This window comes from Pleurodeles waltl, chromosome 4_1, assembly GCF_031143425.1.
Source record: "Pleurodeles waltl isolate 20211129_DDA chromosome 4_1, aPleWal1.hap1.20221129, whole genome shotgun sequence".
NCBI lineage: Eukaryota > Metazoa > Chordata > Amphibia > Caudata > Salamandridae > Pleurodeles > Pleurodeles waltl.
Genome location: NC_090442.1, coordinates 850,552,129 through 850,576,694, shown reverse-complemented (window position 1 = coordinate 850,576,694; position 24,566 = coordinate 850,552,129). Strand labels below are relative to the sequence as shown.

Genomic DNA, 24,566 nt, shown 5'->3' with positions numbered 1-24,566 from the left:
TGACAGCCAATGAAATCAAGTTTATTGAACCCCCTCTTTTCGCCGTGTAATCTGTCAGGGTGAGGAAGTGACATGAAAGTCGAAAAACGCAAAGGGGACATTTCATAAGAAAGTAGAAAATCTGAGCCCATAAAAGTATTCCCACCATCAGCTGCAGTACTTATTGCAATTCACAGACAGACCATCCCTGTTGCAGGTTTAGAGGCATACTACATGAAATGTCATGTGACCTATTCCCCATGTTTGAGGAGTCCTACATAGCGTAAAATTACATATGGAGCCTCGTATCAAATTGCACATTATTTTCTTTCCTTTATTTTTGCCAGTGGAGATATCCTTTTCTGTACTTCTCGTCATTGTTCAGCACGGGCGTGCGTAAATTGAAGTACTCCTGTCATTTGTTGAAATTAATCTCTGACCATTCCAGGGAGGAAAAGCTTTGGATCAGAGCTGGTGTATGCCCACAAATACACAAGTTTGTGATCATACTCAAACTTACAAGGCTAACCATGCCTTTTTCTGTCCATTATTGTTCCATAATATCAAGCTCCTAATATCAGTTTGCAAAAATACACTGACCGGAATATTGACTATCAGAGTAGGTTGAAGGTAAATTTACATAGAAAAGTTTAATTTTGCAATAAGAAACTTCACATATATCTACTTTGAATGCATGTGTATATATATATATATATATGTATATATATATATATATATATTTATATCTTCAAGGATTTTAGATGTAGAGTTAAGAACATTAAGGGGGTCATTACAACATTGGCGGTAAAAGCCGCTTACCGCCGTGCAGAAGACCGCCAATACACCGCCGCGGCCGCAGAATTCCGCCACAGCTATTATGACCCACATCTCGGAATCCGCCGAAATTCAGACACCCATACAAGTACCCCACACCAAAGGTCAGTGTTAAACTGTCGAAAACAAAACCTCCACTGTCACGCCAACAGAAACACACCCATGCTATTACGACCCACGAATCCACGCGATGGTCTTCCAACCGCGGTATTCCATTGGCGGTACACACCGCTGCGCTCAAAATACACACACATCTCCAAAACACCGCCACATTGGACAATTCCAAATACACACACCTGAGACACATACAAACACCACTCCCACACACCCAATTCAATATAAAACACATACCCACATCACCCACAAACCCCTACGACCAGAACTTTTGAGGAAGCTGAGAGACAGAGAGCACAGCAATTGAGAACCCCACCACACAGAGGCACACAACACCATCACCCATACAACAATCCACGCACAAAACACCACACACCACTACATATCACCACACACATCAACACTTACACCACCCCACACATCACCCACACCACCCCATGTCACGCCAAAGACACCCCAGGTTTTCCTAGGAGGAGCTCAGGGTCATGGTGGAGGAAATCCTACGGGTAGAGCCACAGCTATTTGGCTCACAGGTGCAGCACACCACCATAGCCAGGAAGATGGAGCTATGTCGCAGAATCGTGGACAAGGTCAACGCTGTGGGACAGCATCCAAGAAATCGGGAGGACATCAGGAAAAGGTGGAACGATCTACGGGGGAAGGTACGTTCAGTGGTCTCCGGGCACAACATTGCGGTACAGCGGACTGGCGGCAGACCCCCACCTCCTCCCCCACAACTAACAACATGGGAGGAGCAGGTCTTGACCATCATGCATCCTGAGGGCCTCGGAGGAGTCGGTGGAGGAATGGACACTGGTAAGTCAAATCTTAACTATCATATCCCCCACCCTACCTGCATGCTATCACACATCCCCACCCTCACCCCCTCCCCTATCACTACAACTCCTCACTAATGTACTAATAACACAAACCACCCATCCCAACACCAAGCCCTGCATGACACAACTAAGCATGGACACCCATCACTAAAGCATGCTCACTCTACATACCCATAACAACCCCCTAACCATCATCACACAAACCCACACACAGGAATACTTGCACTGGGGTACACGCACACCCACCCATTGCACACCATTACACACACACATGAAGGACCACTACCCAACGTCACCACACAGGAGGGTCCAGACATCTCCACTCCACCCACAGAAGAGGCCCACAGTGACGACAGCATCTCTGCCCTACTGGATCCTGATGACCAGCCCGGACCATCGTGGGCCACGGGACAGTCGGTTCCTCTTGCACAGGCACAGCCCAACACTGACCTTCCACCCTCTGGTAACACCAGCACAGCACCCACCCAGCGGGCCCATACCTCCGTACCCAGGACACGTCAATCAGCAGTGTGTCCACCACTACAGGGAACCCAGGATAACCCACCACCCCAATAACAACCGGGACCTGGGGGCAGTGGTAGTGGGCACACGGTCCAGGGGACGGAGGCACAGGAACACAGGTGAACTGGGAGGGCTGCTGTGCGACAGGGGGCGGACAGGCCAAGGGCACCCACCCTCTACAAGGCCCTCACCTCCATCATGGGAGCATACCACCACTCCCAGGAAACAATGGCTATGGTCCCGGCCAAGTTTCAGGAGACCCAGCGCATGCAGTAAGAACAGTATTTGGGTTTCAGGGAGGAGCTCAGAACCATCAGATCCACCCTGGGCACCATCGTAGGGGTGCTGAAGGACATACAAAAGACCTTGAGGGACACCGTGGCACTCCAAGGGGCCCCTGACACTAGCCTGGACGATGAACTGCCCACCACCTCCGCCGGCGCTAGTGGACAGGACGCCACGCCACAGGACCACCACACCAGCACCCCACCCCCTGCAGATGGAGAACCCCCACGCAAGCGGTCCCTGAGATCCAGGAACAGGACAGAGCAAGATGGCAAGACCCCCGACAGGAAATGAGACCATCCTGATTGTCATCCCACTGTCCCACATTGTTACCCTGTCCACTTCCTATGCCCATATGGGCAGTGCACCTGTGTGACCAATAGACTGGACTCTGCCATGGACATTCCTCCACCGTCCCCCCATCACCATTTTACAACCCCCCCTCCATTTTTGAGCACTTAAATAAACACCCTTGAAGCACAAAACAATCTGGAGTCAGTCTGTGATTTGGTAAATTTGTATTATCAATGACAGTGTCAAAATGCGTTTTCAATTGTAAAGCCAACATACCTATGTCACACATCACAAGTCCATGAAGGATGCAAGCAGATGACACACGTTGGTAACCACACCTGTGAAACCGTAATGGAAAGGTACAACTCAGTTGCCAAATACTGCTACTAAATGACAGACAGGATAGAGGTAGAAGTGTGAAAGTGAATGTGATAGTAAAATAAAATGTTCTCACCTGTGTGTCACTGGAAATATTGCTGTATGACTGACTCCCTGTTGTCTATGTCTTCTTCCTCAGCTTCTTCCTCATCACTGTCCACAGGCTCCACAGGCTCCACAGGCTCCACAGCTGCCACAACACCACCATCTGGACCATCCTCCTGCAGAAAACGCACCTGGCGTCGCAAAGCAAGATTGTGAAGCATACAGCAGGCGATGAAGATCTGGCACACCTTCCTTGGTGAGTAGAATAGGGAGCCACCTGTCATATGGAGGCACCTGAACCTGGCCTTCAGGAGGCCGAAGGTCTGTTCGATCACCCTCCTAGTCCGCCCATGGGCCTCATTGCAGCGTTCCTCTGCCCTGGTCCTGGGATTCCTCACTGGGGTCAATAGCCAGGACAGGTTAGGGTAACCAGAATCCCCTAATAGCCACACACAGTGCCTCTGGAGTTGACCCATCACATACGGGATACTGCTATTCCGCAGGATGTAGGCGTCATGCACAGAGCCAGGGAACATAGCATTTACCTGGGAGATGTACTGGTCTGCCAAACATACCATCTGTACATTCATCAAATGATAACTCTTTCAGTTCCTGTACACCTGTTCACTCCTGTGGGGGGGGGGGACCAGAGCTACATGGGTCCCATCAATAGCACCTATGACGTTGGGGATATGTCCAAGGGCATAGAAGTCACCTTTGACTGTAGCCAAATCCTCCACCTGAGGGAAAATGATGTAGCGCCTTACGTGTTTTAGCAGGGCAGACAACACTCTGGACAACACGTTGGAAAATATAGGCTGGGACATCCCTGATGCCATGGCCACTGTTGTCTGAAAAGACCCACTTGCAAGGAAATGGAGCACTGACAGCACCTGCATGTGAGGGGGGATTCCAGTGGGATGGAGGATTGGTGACATCAGGTCTGGCTCCAACTGTGTACATAGTTCCTGGATAGTGGCACGGTCAAACCTGTAGGTGATGATCAAATGTCGCTCCTCCATTGTCAACAGGTCCAACAGCGGTCGGTACACCGGAGGATACCGCCATCTTCTCAAATGTCCAAGCTGACGGTGCCTAGGAAGGACAACAGCGACCACAGAGTCAACAAATTCCCAGGTATGTACCCACAGATACACAGAACACTACACAAAACACAAAACTGTTCCTGTAAGTGTGTTGAGTGTAGGCCTAGGTATGTGTGACGCAGTAGTAAATGAAGCCATGTGGGCCCCTGAAAAGGTGGCTGCCTGACCTCTAAACTGGGACAATGGGATGTGAGGTATCTGCGCTGGCGTAGTACGCCGTCGCGGTAGGCGGTCGTAGACCGTTGCGCAATGCTGCATTGGTTAACATTGGACCCTATGGGTCCCAGGAGCCAATGATGAAGTGCGCCAGCGGTGATGACACGCACTGCCGCGGACGTCACCGCCATTTTCTATCTGTTCAATCACTCAATACCTGATCTTCGTCAGGAGAGGACCTACACTGCAAGTGCTGTTGTGACCTCGGTCTGGAAGAGACAATGGCTGCTGCGTCTGGGGAAAGGGCCTTTGCCTTCACTGCTCAGGAGTTAGAAAAGCTAGTCGACTGGGTCCTCCCCCAGTACACAGTACTCTACGGTCCTCCAGACCAACAGGTAAGTACACAGGGAGCATGTTGTATGGGCTATGCCTGGGTGGAGAGGGCTGGATGTGAGTTGGAAGGGGGCAGAGTTCAGGGAACATCAAGGAGTGTGAATGCATGTGCCACATGGCAAGGGTAGGGATGGGGGCCACTCATATCGACGGTGCAATTGGTAATGACTTCTCTTCTTCCCCTGTGCATGTCATGTAGGTCAGCGCCCACCAGAAGAAGGACATTTGACGTGCCATCGCCAAGGAAGTCCGGACCCTGGGGGTCCACCAGAGACGGGGCACCCACTGCCGGAAAAGATGGGAGGACATTCGCCGCTGGAGCAAGAAGACGGCGGAGGCTCAGCTGGGAATGGCCTCCCAACGTGGGAGGGGTGCCCGTCGCACCATGAACTCCCTGATGTTCCAGATCCTAGTGGTGGCCTACCCGGAGTTGGATGGGCGCTTGAGGGCATCACAGCAGACACAAGGGGGTGAGTACACTCTCATTCTGGGGACTTTGCGCGCAGTGGAGGGGTCTGGGTGGGGGAGGAGGGCTGTGGGTTTCCCTAGGCCAGGGCAAGTTACGTAGGCTAGGCCCCTCCGTAATGCAGGCCATGTGTCACTCCACCCCACCTCAGTAGAGTGCCAAGTATAGGTATACATGCCCCTGTGGCATCTATGTGTACAGATGTCCACCATAACCATGTAGGCCAGATCCCAGGAATTGCATCTGTAGAGGCCAAGAGCACGGCGTAGTGCAGGGGGCAGCTGTGTCTGTTTTGTCCGCCAACGGTAGCCGTAAGCCATGCACTCAACCTGTCTTTCTTCTGCCGTCACCCCCCATTTTTCTGCTCTCCCTGTTCTTTTGTCCATCAGCATCATCAGGCGGAGGTACAGTGGCACCGGAGCACGAGGGAGCTGCATCCCACATGGCCATGGAGGGCCACACCACAGACTCTGAATACACCAGTGGGACGGAGGGCGATGGGAGCTTCACGTTGGTCACAGGATCACCAAACAGCGACACAGACTTGTCCGCCGATGGGAGCTCCCTTGTGGTGGCGGCACCATCTGTGCCCTCCACTTCTACAGGTACAGCTGCCACCTCCCCTACCAGCACCGCCCACCCAGCAGCCCCTCAGCGTTCGCCCCGTGCCCGCTCACCCAGGAGGGTGGGCATCACCTTCGCCCCAGGCACCTCAGGCCCTGCCCAAGTCACCCCTGCTGCCCTCAGTGAGGAGGCCATTGACCTCCTCAGGTCACTCACTGTTGGGCAGTCTACCATTGTGAATGCCATCCAGGGTGTAGAAAGGGAGTTGCAACACGGTAATGCATTCCTGGAGGGCATTCATTCTGGTCAGCCTGCCCTTCATCGAACCCTGCAATCTCTGGCCTCAGCACTGATGGCAGCCATTGTCCCTGTGTCTAGCCTCCCCCCTCCAACTTCCTCCACCCAGACCCAATCCCCTGTACCCCAGCCTATCCCAAGCACACCATCAGACCAGCATGCATATACCTCAACACACACAAGTAGCTCAGGCAAACATAAGCACCACACAACCCACAGGCACTCACAAAAGCATCACCCACATGCAGACACAGCAACATCCACTGCCTCCACTGTGTCTCCCTCCTCGTCATCTCCCTCCTCCCTCCCAGTGTCGTCTACACTCTCACCTGCATGCACTACATCTACAGGCACTAGGACTCGCACCACAACACCCAGAACCACACCCCGCTCACCTGCACTCACCACTCCCACTACCATTTACACGTCCCCTGTGTCCACTCCCAGTGTGTCTGTGACGCCCCCTCCCAAAGTACACAAACGCGGCCACTCACACACCCAACATCCATCCACCTCACGACAGACTCCAGTACCTGCACCTGCACCCAAATCACCTAAAGTTACACCTCCTACAACCACCTCCTCTTCCTCCACTCGGAGACCCCCTCCAGCTAATCATCCCAGTCTTCGTCAGCAACTCTTCCTCAGCAACGTTGACCTCTTTGCCCCCGCCCCTACCCCTCCATTTGATAGGTCCCGTAGTAGCACCTCAGCCAAAAAAAGTCCAGTACCAGTGTTGCGTGTCAAAGGTGTGTGGAGTGCACCGGCCACCAGGGCAGCCTGTGTGACATGGAGCCAAAGCACTGCCAGTCCACCCCCTGTAAAGCACCTCACGTTGGAAAGTGGCCGACGGGACAGGGTGAACACTACTGGCGGAAAACCTGCTCACAAGGGTCCCAGGGGGTGTGCTGAGTCAGCTGTGACTCCTCCAAAGGTGGTGAAGGGCCAGAGGAAGTCTGCACAGTCTGGGAAGAGCAGCACGGCAGAGAAGGGCGCCATCCTCCCAGCCGGCTGGGACGCCACCGCCAGCACTGTCGTCACTGGTCCTGAGACCACCGCCAGAGTCAGTGCCCAGGAGGGCCCCGGCAGCCACAGCCCCGCTGGGCAATGAGGGACCGTCATGCCACACACCAATGCACAGGTCAGAGACCGCCATGGCGAAGCACCGCTGAACAGGGAAAAGACCGCCATGGTGAAGATCGCTGAACAGGGCAAAGCACCGCTCAACAGGGCAAAGACCGACATGCCAAAGCACCGCTGGACAGGGAAAAAACCGCCACATCAAGCATCGTTATCCCATGTGCATCTGAGACAGTGACGGGACAGGAACCGTCACGGGGAGCCTGATGCAGTCTGGGCACCATTCCCCCTCCAGAACAAGTGGAGACATGCATCCACTCCGTCTGTCCTTAACAGGATGAAGCACTCTGGGCACCAGTCCCCCTCCAGAACCAGTGGAGACTGTTATCCACTTGAGACACTGTGGCTTTGTACTCCCCAGGATACAGCAGTGGGCAAACCACCCACTGTAGAGACTTGAGAGACAGTCACTTTGCACTCCCCAGGATGGCACAGTGGGCAAACCATCCACTGTAGAGACTTGAGAGACTGTGACTTTGCACTCCCCGGGATGGTACAGTGTGCAAACCACCCACTGTAGAGACTTGTGAGACTGTGGCTTTGCACTCCCCAGGATGGTACAGTGGGCAAACCACCCACTGTAGAGACTTGTGAGACTGTGGCTTTGCACTCCCCAGGATGGTACAGTGGGCAAACCACCCACTGTAGAGACTTGTGAGACTGTGGCTTTGCACTCCCCAGGATACATCAATGGGCATGGAGCCCCGTCGTGGATCTGGCGTGGTGCACTCATCCGGCTGAGGTGCCCCCCCTTCACTTCCCCCTGAGGTGCCTGTTGTATTTCTATCTGATGCCCCTGCAGTGTTCTCTCCGTTTGTGGACAGGTATCTAGTGTGGGCCTCGCCCATACATTTTGGGCCCAGTGGTGCACGGACATTGATATGTGCATACCTGCACTACTTCTCGTAATGTATAATATTTTGATTGTGTGTATATATATCTGTATATATTTGGTAACTGTATTTTGATACATTACAATGTTGGAACTGATTTCCTTTTGTCTTTGCATTCTTCCGGGGGGGGTTGTGGGTTGTTACTGTGATGTTTGGAAATGCATTGGTGTGTGTGTTGTAATGTGCGAGGGTGGGGGTGGGGTTTTTGCGTGTGTGTCCCCCTGACTTTTGCCTCCCCTATGTCATAGGTGCAGTCCTCACCGTTGTCTTCGGTGCCGCCGTTGCTGGTGTTCGTAGACGAGCAGGAAGACAAGGGCAGGGATTATTTGTAGTTCGGGCTCCATGGTGTCCTCCTTCCTCATGGAGTGTGTTAAGGTGAGCGTTTTCCCATTGCAAAAGCTGTTTCCGCTGTGTTTTTATCCACGGTGAATCCGCCCCAGAAAAGGGGGCGGATTGGCGGGTTGTAATACTGTGGGCGGTACTTTGTCTTCCGCCTGTCTGTTGGCGGTGACCGCCGCGCTGCTTGTCTGTACCGGGACGTGGCAGTCGGAGTGTTAAAGTGGCTGTCTTTGTTGCCGGTTTCCGCCACGGTCATAATTCCCTTTTTTTTTTTCGCCGGCCTGTTTGCGGTATTACCGCAGCTTTAACACCGTCCGCCAGGGTTGTAATGACCCCACAAGTCTATACTTACAAATTTACAGTTACTTCTACGACAATAAAGTAGCTGATATCTTGGCCCCAATATTTTTGCATGTTGATATGCTTGTATCCAATATTCTGACAAGGAACCATTCTACCGACTTCCTGCCCCTTGCGTCGAATTTTACACTGTACATTTTTTGGCAAGTATGACAGAGAAATAGTAGTAAACCTATTTATACCTATCAGGATTTCTTTTGTGAATTCTTGACAGGCATAAATGGAAGCATTGTTAGCCATAAATTTATTTTTATGGCAGAAAATGCCCCCAAAAAGTACACATTTATGAATCAAACTTGTCATTAAACACCATAACTATAAGAAGCCGGCTGTCTTATTGCACATTCAACCCTCCAGTGATGGCCTCAAGATCAATTGGCATTTGAGGGGCCCAGAAGCTGTCCTTGGCTCCCTTTTAGCAAACCATCAAGAGATGTTTTTAACTCTCTAGCTCAGTGCTTAATTTGTAAATAAAAAGGTGCCGGTACCCAAATCCCTCCTTTTAAACACACGGCTGCTGCAGTTAAGTGTGTGAACGTGGAATACTGAGGCAGCGTAATCCTGAAGCCGTCTCGTGCCTCTTCAATCCATATAAAGCCACTGCCTGCCCCTTCAGCTCACTCTTGCAGCTTTCTACTTTCTCCCTTTGTGACGCTTTTTCGTTTTTCCCTTCCTCCGTCTTTCCCATATGTGTCTTTTGCTTGCAGCAAAAGCTTGAGGCATAAGAGTAAGCACCAGCCCTCAAAAATAAGTGCCGGTGCTCAGCACTGGAAACAACAAGCACAAATTAAGCACTGCTCTAGCTGAAACTAGCAGAGAAGCAACGTTACCTCATTATGAAGAAATCTGCATATGCATCAAAAGTAGTTTGAAAAAACTAGTTAGGAATTACCGAGATTGATCAAGGTGGTTCGACAGTCATTGATACCTAGTGAACCGCTGGCTAAGGGGGGCCTTGTCCGCTAAACCATGAGATCCATTGATGGTTAGCGCAGAACGTAAGAGCTATTCAAGAATGTTAAAGCAAAGGAGGGATAAAATGTCCAAAAATGATAGTTAAAGGCTAGAGAATACTGTGAGTGCAAAGAACAGTAAAATGTTCTGGGATATGGTAAAATGATAAAGAGAAAGGGATGCCTTACCAGCACCGCCCTCCCAGTAGCTCCCCACCGAGTTGCCCGTGCCCGCTCACCCAGGAGGGGGGGTGTCTCCTTCACCCCAGACACCTCATCCCCTGCCCCAGTCAGCCCTGATGCCCTCATGGAGGAGGCTATTGACCTCCTGCCACATGTAGCATTTATATGTTGGGCCCTTTGCTTACGAACACATTCAAACAAGAGATTGTGTAATAATATCCTTCATTCCTGGGCTCTTTTAATTATACTGCCCATGATTAAAAAAGGGGAATGTACATCCCCCAAATGTTATCAGACCATGGGGGTCATTCTGACCTCGGCGGTAAAAGGCGCCTACCGCCGGTCAGAAATCCTCCATAATCCCGCCGCGGTCGCGGAAACCCGCCACGGTCATTCTGACCCGCAGAAGGCAAACCTCCGAAAATCCGACCGCCTCAACAGACCGCCAGACCAGCGGTCGGCGGAAAGGTGGAGGTGACAAAACCTCCACCGTCACGCCAACAGAAATACGCCCATGCCATTACGACCCACGAATCCACGCGGCGGTCATTCAAACGCGGTATTCCATTGGCGGGACACACCGCCGCGGTCAGAATACACACAAACGAACAAAACTCAGCCACATTGGACGATTTGAATCCCACACACCTGATACACATACACACACCACTCCCACACACACAATACAATATAAAACACACACCCACATCACCCACAAACCCCTACGCTAAAAAATTCGTAAAGAAGGCAAGAGCGAGACACCAGCATCCAAAAAATAACAGCCACAGCCACTCAACACCATCACCCACACACTATCCACACACAAAACAACACACACCACCACACTCAACTCACTTAAATACACATACTCCACCCCACACATCATACACACCACCCCATGGCACCCCAAAGACAACCCTGCTTCACAGACGAAGAACTCAGGGTCATGGTGGAGGAAATCGTTCGGGTAGAGCCCCAGCTGTTCGGCACACAGATATAATACACCAGCATTGCCCGGAGGACGGAGCTATGGCAGAGGATTGTCGACAGGGTGAACGCAGTGGGACAGCACCCCAGAAATCGGGAAGACATCAGGAAGCGATGGAACGACCTACGGGGGAAGGTGCGTTCCATGGTATCCAGGCACAACATCGCCGTGCAGAAGACTGGCGGAGGACCCCCACCTCAACCCCCACAATTCACATCATGGGAGGAGGAAGTCTTGAACATCCTGCATCCTGACGGCCTCGCAGGAGTCGGCGGAGGAATGGATACTGGTAAGTTGAAGCTTCAATACTGCTTCCCCCCCACCTGCATGCCAAATCAGACCCCAACCCTCACCCCCATCCTCGAACCCCACCCTCACCCCCACCCCCATCCTCACCCCCACCCTCACCCCCACCACCATCCTCACCCCCACCACCATCCTCACCCCCACCACCATCCTCACCCCCACCACCATCCTCACCCCCACCCCCAGCACACCTATTCCCCGCCAATGTCTCACCATCACAACCCACACATCCCAAAACCTAGGCCTGCATGCGTCCACTAAACATGGACACCCATCACCAAAGCATGCCCAATGCATATACACATCCCCCCCACAAGCCACCCTCACCAAAGCCCCCACACACGAATGCCAGCACTTGGGGACACGAGAACCCACAGATACACCCATATGCCACACATTGAAACTATAACCATACCTCTATACCCCTGCAGGACCCGACCGTCAACACACTGCGGCGGAGGGGCCAGAATTCTCCACACCCCCCACCCAAGAGGCCGTCAGCGATGACAGCAGCTCTGTCGACCTGGACACCGATGACCAGCCCGGACCATCGGGGACCTCTGGACAGTCGGTTCCCCTCACACAGGCCCAGGCCACTACAGACCCAAACCCCTCTGGGAACACCAGCACAGCTCCCACCCAGCGGGCCCATGCCTCTGTCTCCAGGGCGCGTCAATCTGCGGTGTGTCTACCACTACAGGGCACCCAGGATAACCCACCACCCCAACAACAACAGGGACCTGGGGGCAGTGGTAGTGGGCACACCGGCCAGGGGGCAGAGGCCCAGGGAAACAGGGGAACTCGGAGGGCAGCTGTGCGACAGGGGGGGGAGGAGAGGCCCAGGGAACCCACTCTCCACGAGGTCCTCACCACCATCATGGGAGCATACAACCGCTCCCAGGAGACGATGGCGACGGTACTGGCCCGGTTCCAGGAGATCCAGGTACTGCAGGAGGAACACTATCGGGGGTACAGGGAGGACATCAGAGCCATCAACACCACCCTGGTTACCATGGTAGGGCTGCTGCAGGACCTCGTCAACAACAGGGCGGACACTGAACAACACCCAAGGGCCCCTGCCACTAGCCTGGACCAAGAACAGCCAACCACCTCCGCCGGCGCTAGTGGACAGGAGGCCCCCGCACAGCAGCAGCCCACCAGACCCCCACCTCCTGCAGGAGAAGAACCACCCCGCAAGAGGGCCCTGAGATCTCGCAAGAAGACAGAGTAGGATGTCAAGACCCCCGCCAGCAATGGATACCACCTGATGTCATCCCACTGTCCCACATTGTCACCCTGTCCATCCTTGAACTGCCCATGCTCCATCTCTCCACAGGCCTCTGGACAATGCACCTGTGTGACTGTTACTCTGGACTCTGCCATGGACATTCCTTCACCATAGCCCCCACCCACTTGAAACCACCCATCCCATTTTGAGCACTTAAATAAACACCTATTTTGCACCAAAATATCTGGAGTCTGGCTGTGATTTCAATAGATTGTAATTGACATGACAGTGCAAATATGTCCTTGTACATGCTGAAGTCAACAAACAGCTGCCACAAAGCTGTAGTCCATGGGGAAACGAAGCACAGGACTCGTAGTGGGGATCCCAGATCTGAAATAGGGAGGGAAAAGCCAAAACTCAGTCATCATACACTGGGGCAAATAGACAGGCAGCAGAGATGCTGGAGAGTAGTTAACATTTACTAAATTATCTTTGAAATGTTACCTGTGTCCTATTGGAAGTACTGTTCAATGATTCTGTCCCTGTTGTCTGTTTCAGCCCCGTCGTCTTCCTCCTCGTCACTCTCCTCAGGTTCCACCGCTGCCACAACACCACCGTCTCGACCATCCTCCTGCAGGAAAGGCACCTGTCGGCGCAAAGCCAGGTTGTGAAGCATGCAGCAGGCCACGATGATGTGACACACCTTCTTAGGTGAGTACATTAGGGATCCACCTGTCATATGCAGGCACCGAAACCTGGCCTTTAGGAGGCCAAAGGTGCGTTCGATCACCCTCCTAGTACGCCCATGGGCCTCATTGTACCGTTCCTCTGCCCTGGTCCGGGGATTCCTTACTGGGGTCAGTAGCCACGACAGGTTGGGGTACCCAGAGTCCCCCACTAGCCATACACGGTGTCTCTGTAGCTGTTCCATCACGTAAGGGATGCTGCTATTCCTGAGGATGTAGGCGTCATGCACTGACCCTGGGAATTTGGCATTTACATGCGAGATGTACTGGTCAGCCAAACACACCACCTGGATGTTCATTGAATGGTAATTTTTTCTGTTCCTGTACACCTGCTCCCTGTCTCTTGGGGGAACCAAAGCCACATGGGTCCCATCAATGGCACCAATTACGTTGGGAATATGTCCAAGGGCGTAGAAATCACCCTTCACTGTAGCCAATTCGCCCACCTCAGGGAAAATGATGTAGCTCCTCACGGATTTCATCAGGGCAGACAACACTCTGGATAACACCTTCGAAAACATGGGCTGAGACATCCCAGAAGCAATTCCCACGGTTGTCTGAAATGACCCACTTGCCAAGAAATGGAGTACTGACATGACCTGCACCAGAGGGGGAATCCCTGTGGGTTGGCGGATGGGGGACATCAGGTCGGGCTCCAGCTGGGCACACAGTTCATGGATAGTGGCACGGTTAAGACGGTAGGTCAGGATAATGTGGCATTCTTCCATTGTCGACAGGTCCACCAGCGGTCGGTACACGGGAGGATTCATCCGTCTCCTCGCCCAACCCAGCGGACGGTGCCTAGGAAGGACAACATGGAGCACACAGTCAAGCAACCCACAGGTACGTACTCACAGCTAGCACAGTATACGATTCTCTATGCAGTGAATGGCGTGTCTGAGTGGCTATGCAAGGCCTAGGCCTGTGTGACGCAGTTGAAATTGAGCCATGTGGGCCCTGGAAATGGCGGCTGCCTGACCTGTGAAGTGTGACAATGGGATGTGAGGTCAATGCGCTGGCGTGGCACACCGCGGCGGGCGGCGGGCGAAGACCGCGGCGCAAAGCCGCATTGGTTAACATTGAAGCCTATGGGTTTCAGGAGCCAATGGCGAAGGGCGCCGGCGGTGGCGGGACGCACCGCCGCGGTACGCACCGCCGCGGACGTCACCGCCATTTTCTATCTACTTATCCACTTGCGACTTGAACTTTCACAGGAGAGGACCTATACTGCAAGTGTTGCTGTGACCTCGGTCTGGAAGGGACAATGGCTGCTGCGCCTGGGGAAAGGGCCCCTGCCTTCACTGGAGAGGAGTTGGAGAAACTTGTGGATGGGGTCCTCCCCCAGTATGCGCTACTCTACGGTCCTCCAGACCAACAAGTGAGTTTAATTCAATATGGATTTGGGGCCACTGGCTGGCTTGGGGGCCTGGCGGGGATGGGGGGCATGTTGGGCCTGGCGGGGGGCCTGGCGGGGATGGGGGGCATGTTGGGCCTGGCGGGGGGCATGGCGGGGGGCCTGGCGGGGATGGGGGGCATGTTGGGCCTGGCGGGGGTCCTGGCGGGGGGCCTGGCGGGGATGGGGGGCATGTTGGGCCTGGCGGGGGGCATGGCGGGGGGCCTGGCGGGGATGGGGGGCATGTTGGGCCTGCCGGGGGGCATGGCGGGGGGCCTGGCGGGGATGGGGGGCGTTGGGCCTGGCGGGGGTCCTGGCGGGGGGCCTGGCGGGGATGGGGGGCATGTTGGGCCTGGCGGGGGTCCTGGCGGGGGGCCTGGCGGGGATGGGGGGCATGTTGGGCCTGCCAGGGGGCATGGCGGGGGGCCTGGCGGGGATGGGGGGCGTTGGGCCTGGCGGGGGTCCTGGCGGGGGGCCTGGCGGGGATGGGGGGCATGTTGGGCCTGGCGGGGGTCCTGGCGGGGGGCCTGGCGGGGATGGGGGGCATGTTGGGCCTGCCGGGGGGCATGGCGGGGGGCCTGGCGGGGATGGGGGGCGTTGGGCCTGGCGGGGGGCATGGCGGGGGGCCTGGCGGGGATGGGGGGCGTTGGGCCACTGGAAAGGAAAATGCTGACAAACTTGAACGTGGTATTTCTCCCTCCCTGTACGTGTCACATAGGTCCGCGCCCATGAGAAGATCGGGATTTGGCGTGCCATCGCCAAGGAAGTCCGGACCCTGGGGGTCCACCATCGACGGGGCACCCACTGCCGCAAGAGGTGGGAGGACATCCGCCGCGGGACCAAGAAGACCGCCGAGTCTCTGCTGGGGATGGCCTCCCAACGTAGGCGGGGTGCCTGCCGTCAACTGAGCCCCCTGATGTTCCGGATCCTGGCGGTGGCCTACCCTGAATTGGATGGGCGCGTGAGGGCAGCACAGCAGACACAAGGGGGTGAGTACAAGCATTATCTACTCTGTTGTCGCGCAGTGGAGGTGTCTGGTTGGGGGAGGAGGGCTGGGGGTCCCCCTAGGCCAGGGCGATATCTGTAGGCTGGGCACCCCCGTAAGCCCCTGTGTCCCCAGCCACCACCCTCAGTAGTTTGTCAGTACAGCCATTCTTGGGCCGTGTCATCCATGGGTGCAGTTGTCAACTCTAGGCGTGTAGGGCATGTTCCACGGAATGCGTAGTGGACCCCAAGTGCGCAACTTAGTGCAGGGGGCATCTGTGTCTGTCATGTCCGCTAACTGTACCGGAGATCCATGTACTCAATATCCCTTTATTTCTCTCTCCCCCCCCCTTTTTGTTTGTCTTTCTGTGCTTGGGTGCATCAGCATCATCAGGCGGAGGAGAAGTGGCATCGGGGCAGGAGGGAGCTGCATCTCACATGGCCCAGGAGGGCCATGCCACAGAGTCAGACTGGACCAGTGAGACGGAGGGCGAGGGGAGCTCCACGACGGGGACGACTGGAGCCTGCAGCGACACGGACACGTCCTCGGAAGGGGGCTCCCTTGCGGGGGTGGCACCATCCGTGCCCCCCGCCATTACAGGTACAGCCGCCACCCAGCGCACCATCTCCGCCCTCCCAGCAGCCCCTCAGCGTTCGCCCCGTGCCCGCTCTGCCAGGAAGCCGGGCATCTCCTTCGCCCCAGGCACCTCAGGCCCTGCCCCTGTTACCCCCGCTGCCCTCAGTGAGGAGGTCATTGACCTCCTCCGAACGCTCATTGTTGGGCAGACTACCCTTTTGAATGCCATCCAGGGGGTGGAGAGGGAGGTTCATCGCAGCAATGCGTAGCTGGAGGGCATTCATTCGGGTCAGGCTGCCCATCAGCGATCGTTCCAGGCTCTGGCCTCAGCACTGACAGCAGCCATTGTCCCTGTCTCCTGCCTGCCTCTACTAACTCCCTCCTCCCAGTCTCCTGTTCCTCTGCCTGTCCCACCCACACCATCAGACCAGCCTGCACACACCTCAACACCCAAGAGAAGCTCATCCAAACATAAGCACCACAGATCACGCAGACATTCACACACGCAACATTCCGATGCAGACATGCCAACAGTCACTACCACCTCTGTGACCCCCACCTCCTCGTCTCCCTCCTCCCTCCCTGTGACGTCTACACTCACACCTCCATTCACCTGACCATCAGCCAGTGTTTCCATCACCAGCACACCCTCCACTCCAGTCCGCACACGTGCAGTCACCACCCCCACTGCCATTTACACGTCCCCTGTGTCCTCTCCCACTGTGTCTGTCACCCCCTCTTCCACACCACACAAACGCAGCCACCCACCCACCCAACAGCCATCCACCTCACGACAGCCTATCCCTCCTGCACCTGCACCCAAAGACAGCAAACGTGACTCACCTACAACCACATCCTCTCCCTCCACTCCCATTCCCACTGTACCTACCACTCTCCATTGTCCCAAGATGCTCTTCCTCGCCACTACTAACTTCTTTCCTGACCCTGAGCCCCCCCCTCCTTCTCGTCGGGGTAAGAAGAGCACCTCAGCCACCACCAGCCCTGCAGCCCCCTTGACAAGGGTGCAGGGGTATTGGAGCCCGCCAGCCCGCATGTCTGGATCTTCGCCCAGCAGCAAGGGGACAGCCAGCCCACCCCCTGGGAAGAGGAGCAGAAGGCGGAAGGGGCGCCGCAGGAGCCCGCCTTCTACATCCCCCCCGGACACCACCCAGAGACAGTCACCAGCCACAGCTCCAAAGGGAGGAAAGGGCCACAGGCCCACGACTAAGGAGGGCAAGGGCAGCAAGTCGGAGAGGTCAGGCAGCAGGCCTGCTGCCCAGGAGGAGCCCACAACCCCCATAGCCGCTGCCCCGGGAGGAACCGGCACAGCTGCCCCGGGAGAGCCCACCACCCCCATAGCCGCTGCCCAGGGAGGACCCAGCCCAGCTGGCCAGGAGGGCCCCACCACCCACAGCCCAGGTGGGCAGTGAAGGAGCACCATCCCCGCTGCCCAGGAGGGCAGCACCAGGCAATTAGCAGGTGGCCATAGACCGTCCGCCGTCTCAAGAACCGCTGAACTGGGCCCTTCAAGGCAAGGAGCGCTGAACTGGGCCCGCCGTCTCAAGAACCGCTGAACTGGGCCCTTCAAGGCAAGGACCGCTGAACTGGGCCCCGCCGTCTCAAGAACCGCTGAACTGGGCCCTTCAAGGCAAGGAGCGCTGAACTGGGCCCCGCCGTCTCAAGAACCGCTGAACTGGGCCCTTCAGGGCAAGGACCGCTGAACTGGGCCCCGCCGTCTCAAGAACCGCTGAACTGGGCCCGCCGTCTCAAGCACCGCTCCGCTGGGCCCCGCCGTCTCAAGAACCGCTCCGCTGGGCCCCGCCGTCTCACGCACCGCTCCGCTGGGCCCCGCCGTCTCAAGAACCGCTTAACTGGGCCCTTCAGGGCAAGGACCGCTGAACTGGGCCCCGCCGTCTCAAGCACCGCTCCGCTGGGCCCCGCCGTCTCAAGAACCGCTCCGCTGGGCCCCGCCGTCTCACGCACCGCTCCGCTGGGCCCCGCCGTCTCAAGAACCGCTTAACTGGGCCCTTCAGGGCAAGGACCGCTGAACTGGGCCCCGCCGTCTCAAGCACCGCTCCGCTGGGCCCCGCCGTCTCAAGAACCGCTCCGCTGGGCCCCGCCGTCTCACGCACTGCTCCGCTGGGCCCCGCCGTCTCAAGAACCGCTTAACTGGGCCCTTCAGGGCAAGGACCGCTGAACTGGGCCCCGCCGTCTCAAGCACCGCTCCGCTGGGCCCCGCCGTCTCAAGAACCGCTGAACTGGGCCCTTCAAGGCAAGGAGCGCTGAACTGGGCCCCGCCGTCTCAAGAACCGCTGAACTGGGCCCTTCAAGGCAAGAACCGCTGGCCCTTTGGCAGACGTGGCAGGGCAGGATCTATCTCGGGCAGGGCTGCAGGATGTCCTCTGGCCAACTTGCCTCCTCCAGTGGCAGTGGGGTCTGTTATGGACTGTTTGGACTGTGGCTTTGCTCTCCCCAGGATGGCCCAGTGGGCAGGCCACCCACTGTATGGACTGTATGGACTGTGGCTTTGCTCTCCCCAGGATGGCCCAGTGGGCAGGCCACCCACTGTATGGACTGTATGGACTGTGGCTTTGCTCTCCCCAGGATGGCCCAGTGGGCAGGCCACCCACTGTATGGACTGTATGGACTGTGGCTTTGCTCTCCCCAGGATGGCCCAGTGGGCAGGCCACCCACTGTATGGACTGTATGGACTGTGGCTTTGCTCTCCCCAGGATGGCCCAGTGGGCAGGCCACCCACTGTATGGACTGTTTGGACTGTGGCTTTGCTCTCCCCAGGATGGCCCAGTGGGCAGGCCACCCACTGTATGGACTGTATGGACTGTGGCTTTGCTCTCCCCAGGATGGCCCAGTGGGCAGGCCACCCACTGTATGGACTGTATGGACTGTGGCTTTGCTCTCCCCAGGATGGCCCAGTGGGCAGGCCACCCACTGTATGGACTGTTTGGACTGTGGCTTTGCTCTCCCCAGGATGGCCCAGTGGGCAGGCCACCCACTGTATGGACTGTATGGACTGTGGCTTTGCTCTCCCCAGGATGGCCCAGTGGGCAGGCCACCCACTGTATGGACTGTTTGGACTGTGGCTTTGCTCTCCCCAGGATGGGCCAGTGGTCATGGAGTCCCCTCGTGGATCTGGCGTCGTGTACTCAAGTGGCTGAGGTGCCCCCCCTTCCCTTCCCCCTGAGGTGCCTGTCCTATTTTCTTTCTGATGCCCCTGCAGTGTTCTCTCCGTGGAGTTCTTGTCGTGGGACTGGGCCTTGCCCCTTTGCACAGGACCCCTGTGATCCACGGACAGTGGTTGGACTACATTTAGTAGCTGTATATATTTTGTACATAGTTTATTTATTTATTGGGATTACTGGTGTACATATTTCAATATATCTGCCCGTTTATGATCTCTTCTTTTGGTCTTTGCATTATTTCGGAGGGGGGTGGTTTGTGGGTTGTGACAGTGATCTGTGGGAATGCATTGATGTGTGTGTTGTAGTGGGTGTGGGTGGGTGGGGGTAATCTTTTCCCTCCCCTGTGTCGTAGGTGCAGTACTCACCGATGTCTTCCGCGCCGCCGGGCGTGCTCCTGGTATATGAGCAGGAATAGGAGTGCGGGGATGACCTGCAACTCTGGTTCCATACTGCCGGAATCTCGCGTGGAGTGCGTAGAGGTGAGCGTTTTCCCGTTCGTAGTCTGTTTCCGCCGTGTTCTTATCGGCGGTGCTCCCGCCCCGGAAAAGGTGGCAGATTGGTGGGTCGTAATAGGGTGGGCGGTACATTGTCTGCCGCCTGGCTGTTGGCGGGAACCGCCGCGCTGTTTGTTTGTACCGCTGTGGCGGGCGGAGTGTTAAGTTGGCGGGCTGTGTTGGCGGTTCCCGCCAGGGTCAGAATTGCATATTTTAGACCGCCGGCCTGTTGGCGGCTTGGCCGCCGCTTTATCACCGACCGCCAGGGTCAGAATGAGGGCCTATATCTCTAATTGACAGTTCAGTTAAGATCTTGAGCAGAGCAGTTTTCTCCCACTTACAACTATGGAAGACTCAACACAAGATTCTGAGCTCCTGTCAATAAGGGTTTTGCCCAGGGTTGGGTACAGTGCAATAGTTACTGAATTTGCATTTGATCATTGGCAAATTTACCATCACCAGATGCAGTCAACTGTACCTGGCCGATTTCAACAGCTTTTGACTGCGTACTTGCACAAAGCTCTGTTTGCTGCTGTTAGAACTGGGTGTAGAGAAAGCAATGGTGAACTTCCTGTCTGCTTGAAAATTTAGCCGCCAAAGTTTGGCCCATTGGGAGAACTGTCAGAGCCTTTCCCATTGGCCGGGAGGGGGGGTGGTCCAAGGTTGTATCCTTGCTCTGTTGTTAGTTATCACTTATATTAATGATGTGAATTTCTCTTTGGTTAGTGCCACAAAAGATGTCCAGAAGATGAGATTTTGCACTAAAAGTGAATTTGCATGCACACATTTTTCACACTCTTGTAAACCTTGAAGTTATGGAGATTTGGCACCTTAAAATGCCATTGCACTTATATGTAACTTTGAACCAAATGTGATGCCACAACTATTACTTCCTTTGTAAAATTTTATTTTTCTCCTAAAAATGTGCATATATTTTTGATTTGTGCTCCTGAAAGGTATTCACAAGCTGATGTAGCACCAATAGTGATTTTGGCCATTATTATGCTGTCAACATAATATATAATTCTCATTCACATACCCTTAATGGCACATCTTACTACAACATTTTCTCTTTATATTAACATATTTGGCATCTGAATTTGATTCCAACTCTTGCTGCTGACAAAGCACCAAGGCTGCTTTTGCAACTCAGTTTGTGTACTAAAATGTGATTTGTGTTTCTCCTAAATGTCCTTGTGCACTAAACTGAGTCCCTACGCTCCTGTTCATGTTTTGCACCTAAAGGTATTTTTGTTCTTCACATGTTTTTGCGCTCCTATTGATGTGAAGTCATACTTACACACAACTTTTACACCCCTAATGCTACATCTGACACACTTTCTCTCAGTACTCAATAATACCACACAGCTGTGTATTGTGTCCATCCCATGCTGAATCTCCTAATAGAGGTCAACAGCCTACATAACAGTATGACTGCTAGGGGTATGTAACATCAACACTTATTAACTATTGGCCTAACACAAGACTATCCTCTAATACCACAACCCTGGGATTTGATTGTCAAGGAAGAAACCAAAATCATCTTGAAAATTAGGGACAAACCCTTCTGGTTCGATATACTATGTTTTTTTCTGTTTTGAAAAACAATATACTCCCAGGATAAAACCTAGGGAATCAATTAGACATTGATGGGTGGCCTGTTAGCCCCCAATTTCAGTGGAGGTCCTACCTTTCCTCTCATGGTGGTAAAGCACCCACCATATTTAGAGAATCCTACCTGTCTGGTGGGGAGCTCTGTCACTTAACTGCATCTAATGAAGTAGCAGATGCACTAACGGCAGATATGAATCCTGAGCAGCTGCCATGTCCTTAGGCTGCTCACATGAATTTTTGTTTTGCACAAACATTTAACATGAAAGTTTGCTTGTGTGCAAAAATCAATGCCTCTGACACAAGGGTTTACCCACTGGCTTTGGGGCATCCTATAAATATCTCTAATCTGTTCCATAATGCGTCATATGATGGATTTCTTAGAGTTATATAAGTTCATAATTTTGGGCGACAATAATATTGAGTATAAATTACATTTATGATAGATTCAATACGGAAATGCTGAATTAATAATATTTAAGTTGAAAAAGGTATAACAAGATTTACATAAGTGTGTTTATTAACATGATTTAGTTGTGCTACATTTTCACAAAACACCATATTAGTTAACATGGATGCTGTTCTGATGCTGCATTGTCATTTCACTCCTGCTCATTCCCCCTCACATCCTGTCCCCCTGTGAATCTTCTCTCCCCACAGGCTTTGCGTAGCAAAAACAAAACTAATGTAACAGAAATTGTTTCTAGTGTGCCTGTATTGTGAATAAACTTCCTCATCTTTCCAATATGACTTATTTGCAAGATCCTTGTGGGATTCTAAGCCAAGCAAGAACTTTAATTAAAAATTGGAATGCAAATAAGAACTGGCTCTTCTCCTGAAGAGGAATTGAGATGAATGCTTGGTGTACGTCGATGACTATGTCATTCTGCATTTGAGGGACTTTGAAAAAAAAACATTGCTGGATTTGGAACCTTCGGGTAACATGGAACAGCAATTTTATTAATCTTGCACAGATCCTCGGAAACATGCCATTTGTCCTTCTTTTTTTTAGTTCCCATCACAGGAGAATTACAAGGACTACCAATTTCTGCTCAAACATTTCTTCAAACACTGGCTTCATTCTTCTTCTGCTTCTTTAGAGAGTTTGCATTATCTAGATCTAGAGAATATTGCATCTGGCTTCAGTTTTATTTTAATTGGCTTTTATCTTTTAATCAATCCAATATATTTTCCAGAAAAATCCTATACCTCATCTTTGACAGTATGTCTGAGGCAAGTAGGTCATTTTTTGTTAAAGTTGGACACAACTAAACTCTAGAATTTCATGAGCTTAGTTTAAACATTGAATCTTCATCTTGTGTCGCAATCACATCCTTTTCTCGTGTGCAGTAAATCACACAACTCGTTTTGCAAAGCAAGCTACATCCTAACTGGTTCTCAGGAATTGAGTCACACAAAATAAACTGATTTTTCTTCTTCATCTGACCAATTTTAACTGGGACATCTGCTGAAACCTGATTAACAATTTGTTTATTTCTAATCCCTACAATTTGGACTTTTCCCTAGAGGGGTAGGTTTGGGATTTCCACATAACGAACTGCAGAATGGTTAGACCCTGTATTAATTAAAAATGAAACAGGATTGGCATGGACATCTCTATCAACATATGGACCACTTTAGTCTACCTCAAGGACTACTCCAAGCATGCAATTCTCCTCCCTCTCAGGATCCCTCATTGTGAACTGCTCCCTGCTGACTCATCACTCAAAATGTCTTCTGGTATCCTTTACTATATGGCATCTTGTTTTTTCATATTGCGCTGCATCACTGGAGCTGAAGACTTTGTCGTTCAGAATGATTTATGACTCTGCATACTCTTCTCAGAATTTGACATATTCAGGACCATCACATTTCTCTGCATTTGCTCTAAATTCTTTTAGGATTCTGATGAAACTCCCTCCTTCGGTTTGCCTTCTCACAGAGGTGATAAGCAGTGTTCTTTATCATTTCAACATTCACATTCACGTCATCATTGTTCATCAATCCTCTTCTACCATCTTGCATCTCAATTCCTCCATTTCCCATTTTCACACCTTGAATTTGATTCATCACAGTCAATCCACGCAGAATAAATTTCATATTTTATCTGATTTGATTCTGGCATCCTCTCTCAAATTGCTTCGTCTGGGCATTCATCAACTTCTCCTTAAGCTTCTTTTGTTTCTAGTCAAAGTAATCACTACTACTTTTCACCAATCCATGCCTGCTCAGAGCAGGCGTTAAAAGGGGGCACACCATTGGTTACAAAGGGCCCCTATGTATTGTACAGGGTTAGTGCAAACATTTTGGCGCTAACACTGAACAGTACATCAATAGCGTAAAACAATTTGGATGCTATTGCCCCCTACCCTGTGCCATGGTGCTCAGTATTTTAAATACAGCGCACACATGGTGGGAGTAGTGTGGCGGTAAGGGGCACAAGGAAAGTGGTACTGCACTGAGTGTAGCACCACTTTTCTTAAATCTGTCCCTTAGTTTGGTGGGCCACAGACTGTCCGGTTTGTCAGTGAAGATGACCTCCACCACATGACGAACAGCCAGAGTCTACATCAGGGCCTAAATCTTGATTCTTAAAATTGGTTGTCAAGAAAATATTACAATTCACAAAACATAAATGTAGCAGAGAAGCTGAAAATGTGTTAATGTAAACATGCGAAAACCAACCTGAAATCCCAGTAGAATGCAGAGGTACCACGGTGGTGTATCATTGATGGAGTAAATGAGCTCTATGCCAGGTCTTGAGTCTGTCTTTTCCTCTGTGCTTTCAATTGCTGGTGATATGTAGTACTTGTTTGATTTACATGGGTTCTGTTTTTCAAACATGTTATTGTTCTGCTAATAAAACAAAGGGGAAATGTGATAGTTTGTTTCTTGGATA

The 24,566-nt window shown here is 53.0% G+C and overlaps 1 protein-coding gene across 1 annotated transcript in view; it reads right to left on the bottom strand.

The window, feature by feature from the left end:
* The window catches only part of LOC138287203 (solute carrier family 23 member 1-like), a 665,436-nt gene that overhangs the window by 463,684 nt on the left and 177,186 nt on the right, over positions 1 to 24,566 (bottom strand). Inside the window, exon 2 of the mRNA XM_069227562.1 lies at positions 24,353 to 24,523. Coding sequence (XP_069083663.1) covers positions 24,353 to 24,523 — 171 coding nt within the window. The remainder of the gene's footprint in view (positions 1 to 24,352; positions 24,524 to 24,566) is intronic.